At 40.1% G+C, this 15,748-nt stretch overlaps 1 protein-coding gene and 1 long non-coding RNA gene across 3 annotated transcripts in view; one reads left to right on the forward strand and one right to left on the reverse strand.

Annotated features, from left to right (window-relative positions):
• The window catches only part of ARHGAP18 (Rho GTPase activating protein 18), a 62,199-nt gene extending 52,590 nt beyond the window's left edge, over nucleotides 1-9,609 (reverse strand). For both annotated transcript variants that reach the window (XM_083731199.1, XM_083731198.1), the window contains exon 1: nucleotides 9,118-9,609. In XM_083731199.1, coding sequence (XP_083587325.1) covers nucleotides 9,118-9,374 — 257 coding nt within the window. In that variant the 5' untranslated portion in view covers nucleotides 9,375-9,609. The remainder of the gene's footprint in view (nucleotides 1-9,117) is intronic.
• Nucleotides 9,610-9,858: 249 nt separating this feature from the next.
• Nucleotides 9,859-13,122, forward strand: LOC310841066. Its single transcript, XR_014562316.1, has 3 exons — nucleotides 9,859-9,964; nucleotides 11,330-11,373; nucleotides 12,839-13,122. It is a non-coding gene; the product is annotated as an uncharacterized lncRNA (long non-coding RNA).
• Nucleotides 13,123-15,748: the final 2,626 nt, after the last annotated feature.

Here is a 15,748-nt window from a genome sequence, read left to right on the forward strand (position 1 = left end):
TGCACTGAATTGGTTGCTTGCCATCTGCTGGCTGAAATATAATGCTGCTGCAATGCAAAAGCACTTTCAGGAGTTTGTTAAATTCAGATGAGAGAAGTCTCGGAGTATCAGTTAGCAAACCATTTCAGAGAGTAATGAAGTTCTCATCCTGTATCACCTGTACCTTAATACTGGCAGATGGTAGGTGGGCATTTTGACCACCTGCTGTATTTTATATGACTCAAGACTTAATTTGATTTCTGAGGCAGCCTAATTTTTAAAGGAGAAATGGGCAGGGTTTTCTCTCTCTTTACAACTCCGTCTCTCTCAGACCCCAAACCAAAATACAGTACCGCTAATCTGTTCAGGAGGAACAAGGAAAGATGTTCCTATTCCAGCAAGCATTCAGAGAGTAATGGCAATGGTCGTTTTGGGCAGGCAGGATATTATTATTATTATTTATTAAATTTATTGGGGGGCTACTAAGGCAACACAAAGCAACTTACAATACACAAACAAACAAATGTCAGGTGCCTGCAAGCGGTGTGTGCAGCCCCAATGAAAATGGATCTAGAAAATTAGGTTAATCCAAGATAGCCTGTATCTGGCATGCAACTACTTACTCAAGAACCTTGTCCAAGAAGGAGAGATTAGCATTACAGTAATAACTCTGGTTATGAACCATCCTCCTTGCAAATGCTTCGGGTTACGAGCTCCGCTAACCCAGAAGTAGGCGCTCCTGGTTGCGAACTTTGCCCCAGGATGTGAGTGGAAATCACATGCCAGAGGCATGTGCACAGCAGGAGACCCCATTAGCAAAAGCACACCTCAGGTTAAGAACGGTTTTGAGTTGAGAATGGACCTCCAGAACGAATTAAGTTCATACCCAGAGGTACCACTGTACTGACCAAATTACTGACCAAATCCAGGTAGGGTTTCTTAAGGAATGGCCATACTTATCACTGTTTCCTTTCAGCAGACAGAGACCAACCCCTCTTGCAGCTGGCTGTCCCCTCCCCACTAGTTTTTCTCAACTATGATTGGCAAGAGACATGGGCACAAGTCATGGGACCTGGATTGAACCAAGCACCTTGTCCACATCCTTGAGCCTTACAAATTTAAACTCATCCCACATAACAGAACCAGACAGTGTTCTGGACACCTCTAGAGATTCATCTGCTATAACAGCAGGCAAGATCCTGGCAGATACAAGCAATTTTATCCCCAAAACACTTTGCAAATGAGCCACAGCAATCCACCATTGGTTCTACCACCTCCTTCGGCCCACTCTATAAAAGGCCCCATACTACCTGGAAAAGCTCTGCCAGAGAGAACCATGAAGATGCAATGGAGGAAGCAAAGTATGCCATGGTTGTCACTTTCACTGCCACTGAGTAGGCTTGATAGTGACCAATTGTATTCAATTGTATTCAACTGTATTAGTCTGTAGCTTTCCTCCATTTGCGTTGAAGGTGTCTCTCAGCTTGTTTCATTGCCCTGAGCTCTGGTGTGCACAAAGGTACCAAGCGGGATATACAAAGTGGGAGAGGACACAGGGGATTATTGTATCAATGGCCTGAGCCATTCTCATGTTCCACAAATTAGCCAGCGCTTCAACAGAAACACCAGTCATATTAGCCAGAACATTTATTAAGAGTGCTGGGAATAGTAGCTCTGTGGGAGTAAACTACAGCTCCCCTGATTATTTGGGAGAGAGCCATGTGTTTTAAATGTATGGTGTGGATGTCACCTTGTTCCATCTAGCTTTATACAGCATTGTCCACTGGATGGAAGCAGCTCTAGAGGATTTCAGATAGGTCCTATCAAGAGATACCAAGGGTTGAACTTGGGCCTTCTGCTTAAGCTAGTGCCCTCTTGTGTCTCTGGTGAAGAATGCCCATGCATCTGAAATCTCATGCTACAACAAATGAGCATGCTTGTTTGGGGTATATCATAGAGCTCTTTTCTGCTGATCAAGTCATGCCTTGCTTTGTGAGGCAGTCTGGAGTGCCTGTGGAATTCCAAATCAGAATGGCTAGGGGATTATAAATATTACTTGTAAACTATTGATACAATCAGTATTAATTACTATTCATTATGAATCTTATTTAAAAGGGAAGTGCTTACTTTTTTGAAAATGAGTGTTATATATATGCACATACAGTATTGCAAACATGTAAATTTCAATTTGTTTTTATAAGCCACACAGGGAAAGGCAGTCTTTTCTATGCTGTATAGTCTGATCTGTTTTGAAGAGATTATAAATATATTTGTATTTTTTTTGTTTAGTTTAGACACCATATATCTAATCAAGATTTAACACTGTTTGAACACTTATCTGAAGTCCACAGCCTCCTTTAAATTTGAATATGAGAGTTTTTTCTGATTCTGGTGAGTTTTGTGTTATCTAAATTTCAGTGAATTTGCTATTACCATAGTAAACATCTCTTGAATTTGGATGCAAATGAAAGAAATGTTAATGTAGACAAGATGTCCTGTGATCTAAAACCTAATTCTTTTCCAACAATGGTAGGACAGATTTGATAACCAGAGCATAATGGTCTGCTCTGTTAGTCAAACCAACAATTAAATGTGGTCAGAAAGGGGAGGGGGATGTTTGCTCTGGTTGCTAAGCAGTGATTCATCATTTGTGTTATAATCATTTGTAATATTTGCTCTACATACTCAATAGATAAGAAACCAAGTTACATCTATCTATCTGGCGTCCTTTAAAAAATCATCATGTATGTCATAAAGTTCAGGAATTTTCAATTTTTTAAATAAACGCATACTTGGACAATCCAAAGATAAGCACTTAGCCATCCTTCACCACAAGTTCCCAGGGCAGGTTGCAATAACATAATATACAAACCAATAAAATATTTGCAATTATAAAAACAAGTAAAACCATTCCAACTAGAACAAAACAGCCCTTTGGTTTTAATAAGAGAAATGTAAGTGTGTCCTTAATTTTCTCAATGAAGTTTCATTTTGCAGGTTCTCCAATTATTTTTAAAATATTTTATTTGCCACTCATTTGTAAGCTTTTTAATTGGTGTGCTGGTGTGGAAGAGAAAGAAATATTTTAAATTTCTAACTTTGTTAGCTCCCTTGAGTGGCTCAGCCCTGAACTAGTCAGTGGGGGGGGGGATATACTTAATAATCCATTAATTAATTAAATCAATAGCACCCAAAAGTGGGTTATGCCACCAGTGGGTGTTATTTGGTCTGTGATATACCGTATTTTTCCATGTATAAGACTAGGGGTTTTTACCAAAAAATTAGGGGCTCGTCTTATACACAGGTAGTGCTGAGGAGTGTTTTCTTAATTTGGAGTCACCAAAAATAGGGGGCATCTTATACATGGAAAAACACGGTATATAGTATGTTTTATGAGAGTTATAAATGGAAAATACAAGTATCAATTAAATAGTCTTAAAAATATCATTCAGTGCAGATGTTCATTCCAAAGAGACTTTAACTCTGCTCCCACTTAGAATGGAGGCTCATATGGGCTCCATGCACCTAGGCTGCCCTACGAGAGAATAGGTACATGTGGTTCACCACTCTCCAGTTTATCTCAGAATCAGTGTAATAAGAGAGCTGGGGGGGGTGGAGTGTCCCACCCTTCACTAATACACTTTCAGGGTGGCTAACAGCCATGAGACTATTAACACAATAAACAAAATAAACAACACAACATAATAATGTCAACCAACAGGGGTAATAAGAAATACTGAATTCAGTAACATTTACTTCCTGGTAAGTGGATTTAGTTATAGATCGCAGTCCAGTGCTGCACAAGTCTGCTTTCCACTGACTTCAATGAGCCATATTCACAGATTTGTGTGTAGAGGTTTGCAGCCCTTAAAATCCACCCCTCTGCTATTATTGACACCGTCTTTATGTAATGTGCTATACAAGTATCTTTTGTAACATCAGTGACCGCTTTGCTTATGAATACTGTCTTGTTTTTTATTGGTCTGCCCATTCTTTGTCTTGCTTTGTTTGTTCAGTGTTTCTCATATTAGTCATTTGAGCCTGTTCTATCCATTTCTGTCTCCTTTGTTCATTGTTCTAAAGTATTATTTCACATTGGCTGTGAATTTATTTAATTATATGTAAACATATTTAAATTGTGTACAGTGTTTTTATCAACAGGGAAGCTTTCCTAAAAACAGAAGGAAATACTTTTGGTGTACTATTTTTATATTTTGACTTACACCCAATTTGCATAGAAATATTAGTAGTGGAATCCTGGAAACGACATGATTAATTTGTTAACAGAACAAGTATGCTTAACGCAAATCAAAATATAAACAACTTTTCTTTTTTTTTTACAATTAAAGCAGTGTATTAGAACACCCATTTCAGAAACTATAGCAGCCCAAATCTAGTATGTTAGTTAATCAGTGCATAAATGAATCAGTTTAATTTGCTGCAACTAAGTAAAGTCGTTTCTCGGCCACCCAGAGTCGCCACAGTTTCTAGAAGGGAATTGAGAAGAGACACATAAGGAGAAATCCAGAACCATCAGGCTCAGCCCTCAGAAGCCTTTCAAGCTGAATGTTTGATAACCTAAAATCTTTGATAACCCATAGTTTTCTACTATTCCTAGTAAGGTAGCCATGTTAGTCTGCCGCAGAAAAACCAACAAAGAGTATTGTGTCAGTCTGGAGACTAATACATTCATTATGGCAGAAGCTTTGACAGACTACTGTTCACTTCATCATATGCATGAAAGCTTGTGCCTTAATAAATGCATTAGCCTTTAATGCACCACAAGGCTCTTCGTTGTTGTTTTTACTAATTAACTAGTTAACCTAACGAAAGGAGATGATCGAGGACAGAACTAAAATGGATTCAAGGGCAACAGTCCCTAAAGATGAAGCAGAGAAGAAATCTGAACTGGATGTCCTATTCTAAAACACATTCGGTCTACTCTGATTATAATTTAGTTGAATAATGTATTTTTGATAATGTAGAGAGAGTAGAGAGGTTACAGTAAGGAGTTATATGAAATTTAGCAGCAGGCTGAGCACAATGTTTGATTCCTGTTTGAATCAAAGGCTGCAGCTATGGGAGAAGCAAGACCCTCTTGGGGTATTAATACTGTGAACCCCTCCATTGTAAGCTCAGGTTGTGTGTCTGTGTGTGCGCACACACACACACACACACACACACACACACACACACACACACACACACCATATATCATAATGACACCACAATCTCTGTTGTGCCTCATTTCCAAAAGGAAACACAAAACCTAGGTAAAACCACTGGAACTCATGGAATCCCACACCACTCTGAGATTGGGGTGGCATTCAACATTATGTTCACACACATATGGTGATCTTCCTCCTCTCACAAGACTGGGCTTCTTTCAGCTGACTATGACATCATCATGCTGATCAACTGCTCTCACGATTCAAAAGGAAAGTTTTATCATGTTAGAAATACAAAATTCAAGTATTCTTCCATTTCCTTTGCATATCCAAATGCTTACCATGAATATCTCTCTAATGAGTAGCAAGAACATACTTGCTACCTGTTAGTTGCATTGATTTCCTTCTTGTCACCCATTCGTTATTAACATTTGCCTCTGTATTTACCTATTCTATCAGTGTCTGAAGTTTGTTAAACGTTGCTGCATTAGTCTGCTCAGCCTTGGAAAAACATTATGCCTTCCAGTTCTATGCCAAATAGGCATTAAAAACATAAATATTGTGTTCTACTCTTGTTTTTTATTTCCCATCGGTACTGCTGATTCTCTAACTACCAGGTCAGCTCATAATGATTTCAGATAAGCAAGAACCATCATAGTAATTTATTGCTTAACTGTAGGTCATAACAACAGTAAATAGAAGAGGATAAATAATTAAAGTCAACAAGCACAGATGCATAACAGTAAATAGGCACTGCACTGCATAAAATCTGGGCAAGGGATAAATTTTAGCCTCACAAAAAAAGGTAATCCACAGTAACATAATACATTTGCATAGGCCGCCTCCACCATAATGTTTAATTAAATCAGACTTGTCTTCCCCGTTTAGGTATATCAGTGTCTAGACCCGAATTCCCTGCCGGTTTTTTCCCTTTTTGAAGTGTGGCTGATTCAGTTCAGTAACTGTGTTCAAGACTCAGCTTACAAAGACCTTACATTCTGAGTGTAATCAATCGAGTGAATTTGATTATGCCAGGATAGCCAAAGCTTGCCTAATTAATTAACTGAGAGTGATTAATGACTCAGGCATTTATCAATCAGTATTTTTTACACATTCTCAATTTTATGAATATAATATGAACCCAAGCAAAACTATCTCAGCACAGAGAAGTTCCTCCTGCATTCCATATGTAGCTGCCATGAGTATGCTCCAGGCAAAATTTCTCCATCCTTATTTCTTCATTGCAAATGATTCAACATATAACCATGTCATTAAAGTAAGTTTAAAATGTATAAGATAATCCTTTTAACAAATATAAAATGAGATGCAGTCTTTTGCAAATCTATGCATTTAGCAAAGTATGGGAGAGGAAGGATTTTTAAGGCATATATTTACAACAAACATACCGTGCATACTACAGTTCAAGAATAATCCTTTTTTTAAAGTGATAATTCAAGCGCTTCTAGCTTAGCAAATATGGAAAGACATCTGACCCTCACAGCCTGACTCATTGAGGTATCTATTATTTGCTAGGACACTTCCAAATCATAAAGAAATTTGGAATACAGAAAAGCAAGTATCCAAACAACTGATTCTGAATGTTCAATAGGGCTTTAATTTTTAATTTCTCCAACAGTAGCTACCCATGTTACATGGCAAGTTATGTTTGAACCTAAGGAGACTTTCCAGAGCAGTTTATAACATGGTAAGGGAGTCTTCCAATGAGAACATATGAGCTATGCTAGTCCATCTAGTCTAGCATTCTGTTCTTACATTGGCCAGTCTGATGCCAATTGGAAAACCCCATGCAGAATCTGAGTGCAAAAGCACCCTTCCCAACTGATTCCCAGCAACTGATATACAGAGGCATACTGCCTCAGAGACAGTGGAGACGGTGTATGTAAAAAAAAAAATCCTGCTAGTTATGGTCTTTAGATTCCAGCAATATTCAAGGTACTTTCATCACTAGTCAAGTTTGAAAAACACATTTTTTTAATAACAGTTGATATGCATACTGCAAAATTTTCCTCCGAAGCACACTACCAGAAAACAAGCCTGATTTGCACATGGCACAGAAAAACTTCAGGTACTGCTGAGTTCCTATTTCCTGACTTAAACCATGATCAGAGTAAGTAAGGGATAAGAATATGAGTAGCCCAGAATGAATCTACCTTGCTGTCTATCATATGCAGTTGGGAACATATGCATATGTACAGTTGGAGAGATAACAGAGTTCCATCGTCACTCAGAAACACATTTTTTTGCTTACAGAATGCATGCTATGTTAACCACTGCGTTGTAAGAATTTACTTGTAAAGAAATCAGAGCTACCACTTCATGCATTAGCAAACAGTTGTGCAAATATCAATGCTTAAAGGCTGAAATGGGTCCTCTCTAAGGATATGCATATTATGATCGTTTGTATTCCAGGAAAATCAATTTCCACTAACATACCCCCAAGTATTATTATTATTATTTGATGAAGAGAAAAGCAAACAGGCTTGAAACATCAAAATGAACAGAGTGGAGGCAGGATTACACTGAAAACATTTTCCAGAAATCAGGATGAAAAAAGTTTAAAATAATAAATGAAATATGTGCCAAGATAGTTTGCTAGTGTAGAATCTACCTCACTCCCATCAGTCTATGTGAAGATATCCTCATTTAATGGTTCTACACTAGGACCACCTGCAACAACTATTTTTATATGAAAACATATAAATTGTGTTATATAAACATATTGTAACTTCTACTAATAAAGTTCTTCTTGCACCCCTCATCTTTACAAGTGATATTTATAAAACAAAATCAATACAAAATATCAGTTCTCCCATTTAAGAGCAGCAGTCACCCTAGAACGGACTTACCAACTGACAAGGCATTTGAAAACCTATTGCTCCCCAGAAGATCTACCGCAGGTAGAGTGTATAGTTTGGTATCTGTATGTTTTCTCCAAGGAGCGGTTTGTGTGAATATGTAAGAAGTGGTTTGAATTTAATCCAGAATTTTTTTGCACAGGGAAAGAGGTCCTGATCCAATATCTTTTCAGCTACCCAACCCCGCAGGCACTCTCCGCCTGCTTTTGTTTTGTGTTTCCTCTGTACCTTCCCAAGGGCCAGCAGTCCCGACTCCCATTCCCCAGTGGCATGTCCAGTTTGGGATGGAACTGGCAATTTAGCCTGATGCCTAGAGACTTGCCTGATAGTGACAATGGGCATATCCCTAAAAGACAGGTGGGTGCATTTGTTGCAAGTGTGTTGGATGAATTGCTAGGAGGGGGGTGCATTTAGATGTCAAGGAAATAAACAACTCTCTGACTTTTAGAAGACATTTGAAGGCAGCCCTGTTTAGGGAAGTTTTTAATGTTTGATGTTTTATCTCTTTTTTATTATTAATATCCTGTTGCGAGCCACCCAAAGTGACTGAGGAAACCCAGCCAGATGGGCAGGGTATAAATAATAATTTATTATTATTATCATTAAATTAGTATAAATTAGTATGCATTTAAGTGTTAAAGAAACAATATACTGAGACTGAGTATGCACTAAACACATGAGAAGCACAAATATTTCCTTCAAAGAATTCAGCCGTTTGTTAAGGGTTGCTGGGCATAGTGGATCTGAGAGGGGTAAACTACAGTGCCCAGAATTCTTTGAGGGAAAGAATGGGCTTTCAAGGTGCCCAATGTCTGAGAGAAAGAATGTGAATTGGGGCGATGGGGTTGGGGAGTGTAGAGAGAAAGTGTAATAACTATATTTGTGGGTTTTTGTAAAAGAGGAGTTAAACAGGCTTGTGTGTGAGAGAGAGCTCTTCGTGTGTGAAATTGCTGCGTGCGCCCAGTCAACGGAGCGCTCCAAATGGGCGCGCGCGAGAGAGAACCGCGGAGAGTCTCCCGCCTCCGAGGCTGCGAGGCTTCTGGTTGGAGGAGCTGGCGTGGAGCGCGCGCGCGAACAGGCGCCGGCCGCCTTACCTGAGGTGCAGGTAGTGCACCAACTTGGTCACCACAGTAACCATCTTGGCGAGGTCCACCTTCTCAGAGACCGAGTCCGAGACGAGCAGGAAAGGGCGGGAGGGCCGGGTGGTGGTGGTGGTCTCCGGCTGCGCTTTCCTGAGGGAAGGATGTCTCCAGACCCGCCGGGGCCACTTCTTCCCTTGCCTTCTTTGTACGCGCTGCTGCTCGTGTCCCTGGGCGACTTTCCTCAGCTGAGGCTTCCGCCTGCTCGGCATGAGGGTGGGCGCCGTCTGTCGCCCTCGCTCCTGCCTATGCTGCTGCTGCTACCGCTTGCTGTTCACGGGAGGCGACGAGCAGAGGGAGGAGCGGGCAGGCGCACAGCTATGTGGGCAACAGGCTGCCTCTTGGGCGAGCTGTGGCTTCTTCCCTCCTCCTCGTCCTCCTCCTGCTGTTGCTACCAAGGAGTCGCGTTCCCACCCCGCCGCTGCCACTACCGACCCCTCTCGCCGCCCCAGAGCTTAAGCGCGCGCCGAGCAGCGATAGGAAGAGATTGCGGGTCGCGCCAGCTGTCATCTAATCACCTCCCTGGAGTGATTTCAGGCAACCTATCGCAAAGCGCGCCACTGTTTCTGGCGGAGTGTGCCTGTCACCTGTGTGGCGGGCGGAAATTCAACAGGTGGTGCTTCCTGCCATAGGAGCCAACTCCTAGGGGTCGAAGCTATAGCTTAGGGCCCCACTCTCTTGGGGGCCCCAAAAAAATATAAAGGGGGAAAAACTTGGATGTACATTTCCAAAATATAAGATAAAAAAACAAACAAAACCTACATACAGCAACAGTGTTTTGTGTTGTGTAGACTCCTATGATGTAAGTAATTGGCCCTGCCTACTAGCCTGCTCCCTAAAATATCACTGGTTTGCTCATTTCTATATACAGTGGTACACAAAAAACAGCAACAATTTGTTGTTGACAAAGGACAGCTGGACATATACAGTGGTACCTCGGGATGCGAACGGGATCCGTTCCGGAGCCCCATTCTTATCCTGAACAGAACGTAAGACAAGACTGAGCGCGTACGCGGGTCACATTTCGCCGCTTCCGCGCATGCGCGTGCTGTCATTTTGACTGCACATGCGCAAGCGGAGAAACCCGGAAGTAACGTGCTCCATTACTTACGGGTCGTCACGGAGCGCTACCCGAAAATACTTATTCTGAAGCGTATTTATCCCGAGGTATGACTGTAAAGGGCCCCGTTAACTTCAGTAGCTTAGGGCGTCATCAAACCTAAATCCAGCCTCTTGCCATGAAATATTTGAGGAGTCTGGAGCCCGTCAAAGTTAATGGGTGTTGCCATTCAAATAGTTTCCGTGTGCCATGTCATGTGATAGATTATGTGGGGCAGGTTGGCACCCCTGCTACCCGGTGTTTATTCCTTCTGCCCCAGTGTTGGTTTAAAGGTATGGATGTGCATCTGGTGCACCTTCCACATGTCCCTGCGAGGCACAGTGCTATGTGTTTAGCAGCTGAAGTTCATGTGACATACTTTCGCCTGACATAGACAGCATTCAGTTCGTATAGTGCTATCTTGACCCAGTTTGCAGGCATCTGTGAGCCCTAAGTAGAAGCACATGACATCGGTTGCTACATGTGTCAATCACTTTTCACATAGCTCTTCTCCAATCTGTGGATTTCGAATGAAGTGGAAGCTCAACAGTGAAATTCAGCTCAGGGCTATATCATAAGGAAAGATTCTATAATTCACAAAACGGTGAGCCTCCAAAAAAAAGGCTCTACCTGTACTGTCACACTTCCTTATCCACTGTTAAGGGTTTTATCCTCTGCCACACAGATATATAGTGCAGAGAGACAAGTGTGCACATTGTCTAAAGCTGTGATTAACTAACAAAAAGAAAGGGAGGGAGAGAGAGATTAAAGTCTTAGTCATTACCTGACCAGATGGGTAATAATTATATAGGCTCTTAATCAGAAAAGTAAATGGTCTAATTAAATCACATTTGGAAATATATATTTTAAAAACAAAGATTAATCTTTAGACACTGATACCCGTTAATGAGGATTTAATGTTTATGGTTGTAATTTGGTGTACATTGGATTATACTCAGTAGCGAGTGTAATGTGTCATTAAAGATTTCCTAAACACCTAAACAGAAATTGCCCATTCAAAATGGGAATTTCTGAAAGCAGACATTGACTCATTGGTATATTTTCTAGATACATCCCAGAAAAAAGCTGGACTTGTGCCAGATGGATGGGGGGTATATATGTATTATTATTATTATTATTATTATTATTATTATTATTATTATTATTATATTTATGTCAGCACAAATAAGCTGGTATTCAAAGTTTTGTGTTTTGGTATTTGACTGCAGTAATGCTCCACAACCATGGATTCTTTTCAGTCTGGTTTTCAACCTGTTTAAGACTGAAATTGCCTCAGTTGCCCTAGTGCAGGGTTGCGGACCTGTAGACTATAATTTCAATCATTCTTGATCATTGGCCATGCTGGCTGGAGTTGATGGGAAATGCAGTCCACCAACATCTGGAGAGCCATAGGTTACCCATCCACTGGATGACATATACCTGGAGATAAATAGGGGGATGTTGTTTTGGATCTCTTGCCTGCCTTCAGGACCATGATAGTATCTGACCTGGATTGTGCTGCTGAGATGCAACTTGAGGATACTGCTTTCCTGGTGGTAAACCTCAGGATGTGGTACTACACCTTTCAGAATGAATTTTAATATCTACATGAAAGTGCTGAGAAGAATTGAGTATAGCGTTATTATTGGTATGTTGGTGATACTCAATGAGTTGTCCCTGTTTTCCATCTAATCCTAGGGGAGCAAATGAAATTCTGAATAGCTGTCTTAAATCATTGATTGATTGACATATTTCTATACCAGCAAATCGTAAAATATCAAGTAGGTTTACATAGGTAAAACATAAAACATCATTTATATAATAGCTAAAGTAGGCTGGTTTAGATTGTGGCAGTCGTGAAGAGGGAAAGGCCTAGATTTCATCTCTGCTTTTAGCAAAAAGAATGAGATAGCGGAAGATCAATCCACAGACTTTCAAATCATATCTAGTTTAGCCCTTGGTCTTCTTAAATGTGTCTCTGACTTCAAAGACAATATTTTCACAAAGAAAACTCTCTCTAGTGAATAGCTCCTGGAGATGCAGACAGCTCCAGTTTTTGTTACATTATAGTGCAAAAATTACCGAAAACTTGGTGATTCAGAATTCTCTGTGATTCAGAATTCACTATGGATCAGATCCACATAAGATACAACAGTGTGGGTTCGCTGGCTCTACATTCAAATTATGCCCCTTTATGGTCCCCTAAAATATTTCCTGAAGGTCAAAGAACTCTCTGGAATGGAGTGGGATGAGGCACAATGGGCTGCAGCAGCATGGGATAATTGCCAGAATTTGCTGTGACTACTTATGAAGGAAAGCTTGGACTCTAAGCCTATATGAGAGCCCAACCTGATGACCTCCAGATGTTTTTGACAAGTTCTAGCTAGGGCTGATGAGAGTTGTAGTCCAAAACATTTGTAGGGCACCAGGTTGGCAGAAGCTGCTTTATGTCCCTTTATGTAGTTTTTTATTGTAACTATATGTAAGCTAAATTCTACAATTAGAATAAAGATTATAATCTAAGTAACTGGTTACATCTGCTTATTTAGTGTTATTGATTCTGCTTCTATGATAGAGACTTGTTTCAAAGTACACAGCTGCAAGTTCGAGAAGAAGAAAACAAAAGAAAGTATGGAGAATGGAGGCAGGTGAACTCTTGAACTAGACCAAGAAGTAATGGGACATGAAATTGTGGATGTGAGAGCATCTAAGTTCCCTAAGCTCAGTTGTTCCCTGCCCACAGAGATTTCATAAGGCAGTGCCCACCTTGGTGCTTAGAAAGCCTGAATTTTCTGCTAGAAACCAAATTCATGCTTGTACCACATTCCTTACTTAACCGATGCAATGGCAGAAGCTTAAATATTAACTTTAAATAATGTACATATGTACATTTGAAAATAATAATAATATGAATTAGAACATTCTGTATTACATTTCATATTGCTGGCTTTTTTCCTAGAGCTGAAAAGTGGTATATGAGCACATGCCAACATGAAAGAGAGATCTATCTTTTTATTGTTTTCTGCTTGGAATGCTGGCTAGTCAGAAATATATTTCCTAAAGCAGTGGAAACCCTTAAATCCTTTGTAGTCTTCATATTTGAATACTCACTGGGCTCTAGTTTTTGGCTTGTTGATTGTATAAAACATTATAAGACCAGACCATTTGTCATTTCAAAACTTGGGAGTTGGTAAAAGAGTCAGAATGATAAAAAAAATTAAATAAAATTACCCTGTAGAGCAACATTACTGAAGCTGCTACTTAAAATAAGAAAGACTCTGTTAAAAATAGATACCTGTTTCACTCATGGATTAACTTGAGTCATAATCCACTAAAGCTCTGTGCCTAGGTACATTTTCAAACCATGCCCCAAATAGTTTACAACGAATGCAGTTACAGTACATACATTGCTGTACCATTTTATTTTCATCTGGTCATGCTCAGCGTTAAGTTCTAATGCAAACAACCCAAGAACACATCCTGCAAAAGGCATTGGCTATCCGTTATCATAGATCCAACATTTATTGACACTGAAGCCATGAATCACTGGGTTGTATTAAATGTATCACCCAGGAAAGTGCTCCGTGCAAGGATTTCTCTTTGTGCAAGTGAACATTTCCCCCCTCTCCTCTTCCTCCAAAGCCCTTAAATCTGTTTTGGTGTTCAGATTGGCAGAGGGATCCTTCTGGATTGCTCCATCACCCTCAAAAGCTTGGGGTGCTGGTGGCCTAGAAGAGGGCATACTCTTTGGAAGCCCCTAAATTGTGGAACTCACTCCCCACAGAGGTGTGATTGGTATCTTCGCATCTGTCAATGAATGCTGAAAGCACACCTGCTTACCCTGGCTTTTGACACCTGAGATGTATATATATATCTAGGACCCACCTTATTTTCTTATTGTAAGTTATTTTAAACTGTTTTTAAAATTGTGTTTCAATTGTTGCAACTTGCCCTGGAACCTTAGGGTGAAGGGTAGGTAAAAAATTAAAATCATCATCACCACCACAATAATATTATGCTTGGATATATTTGACCCATTTGTTAGTATGAAGTCATTCAGCTGCTTCACATGCAAATAAGCCTGAGATGTGGAAGGACATTGGTATAATGTCTATGGATGTCACAAAGACACTGACATCCATCTAAAGCAAAGAAAAGTGCAATTCCACTATGCAGTTCTGAAGGGCCATTTGGGAACTGTCTCCCGGATTAAAAGTTTCATTTTCTTTAAGCAATTGCTTGTGTTTCCTTCCTTTCCTATACTGTAGTACAGTGTTTGAATTACCGGTTTGGGGGAGAACACCCTTCTGCTGCCTTCCTTATCTACTGCTTGTAGACAGCCAAGGGGAGCATGACTTGTTTAGAATTGGGGGGATTCAGTAAATGGGGATAATGGATTTCACAAAATTTCATAATTTGAGCACTGTGGTGTACCTCACTTGCCCATGCTGGGAAAATGCTTCAGAATAAGAAGGTGGATAGATAAAAAGCAGTGTGCATGTATATGTGTCAAATCTCACAGGCCCAATAAACAAATCAGGGTAATTATACAACATGTGCTATTTAATTCAAGGGACCACTTCGCTGCAGACAAATGTGCCCTCAAAGTCACATACTGAAGACTAGGTTTGTTGCTCTTTCTGCTTTCTGGGGGATGAGTTTTTACTAATTAAACCGGTGGACTCCACACCATCCTCTTATACTTTCAGTGATATATGGGTAAGACCTAATGCTGTCCTATAACTTTCTATTTGCATTAAGAATAGCTGTAATTTTGGACTTAGCTTCACTTCTACATTTTCTTGTGCATTGATCATACAAACATTATTATATTGCAATGGAAGCAGCTCTGTGGCTAAGACAAGTGGCTTTATAAAACTTGATCATTATATTCATAATAAAATCAAGACAATTTTTTATTGCAGTGGAAAATTTAGCACAGAAATTTCACCTTAATTGAACCAAATTTCAGAAATTTCTGACCAATCTTAAATTTCAGCAAGGCAATACAACAAGGCTATGAAATTATGGGTAGGAACAAAGACCTAGAATGGGTTTCTCAAAAACAAGTCATGCCAGATGAATCTCATTTCTTTCTCTTTTTTTGGATAGAGCTACAAGGTTGGTGGATCGGGGAATGCAGTGGACTTAAGTGCATCTTGATCTCTGTAAGAGTTTTGACCAAGTCCCGTGATATTCTTGCAGAGAAGTTGGTAAAATGTGGGCTGGACCTGGTACCTATTAGGTGGATTTGTAGCTGGTTGACTGACCAAACCCAAATAGTGCTCACTAATGGTTCCTCATCACCCAGGAAAAAAGTGACAAGTGGGGTACCACATGGTTCTGTCCCAGGTCAGTTGTTGTTCAATGTCTTTATAGGTGACTTGGATGAAGGAATGCCACAGAAGATAGAGTTGGGATTCAAGATTACCTTAACAGATTGGAGAACTGGGCCCAAACAAAATTAATTTCAACAGGGACAAATGT

Source organism: Podarcis gaigeae, assembly GCF_964106915.1.
Source record: "Podarcis gaigeae genome assembly, chromosome: 3".
Taxonomy (NCBI): Eukaryota; Metazoa; Chordata; class Lepidosauria; order Squamata; family Lacertidae; genus Podarcis; species Podarcis gaigeae.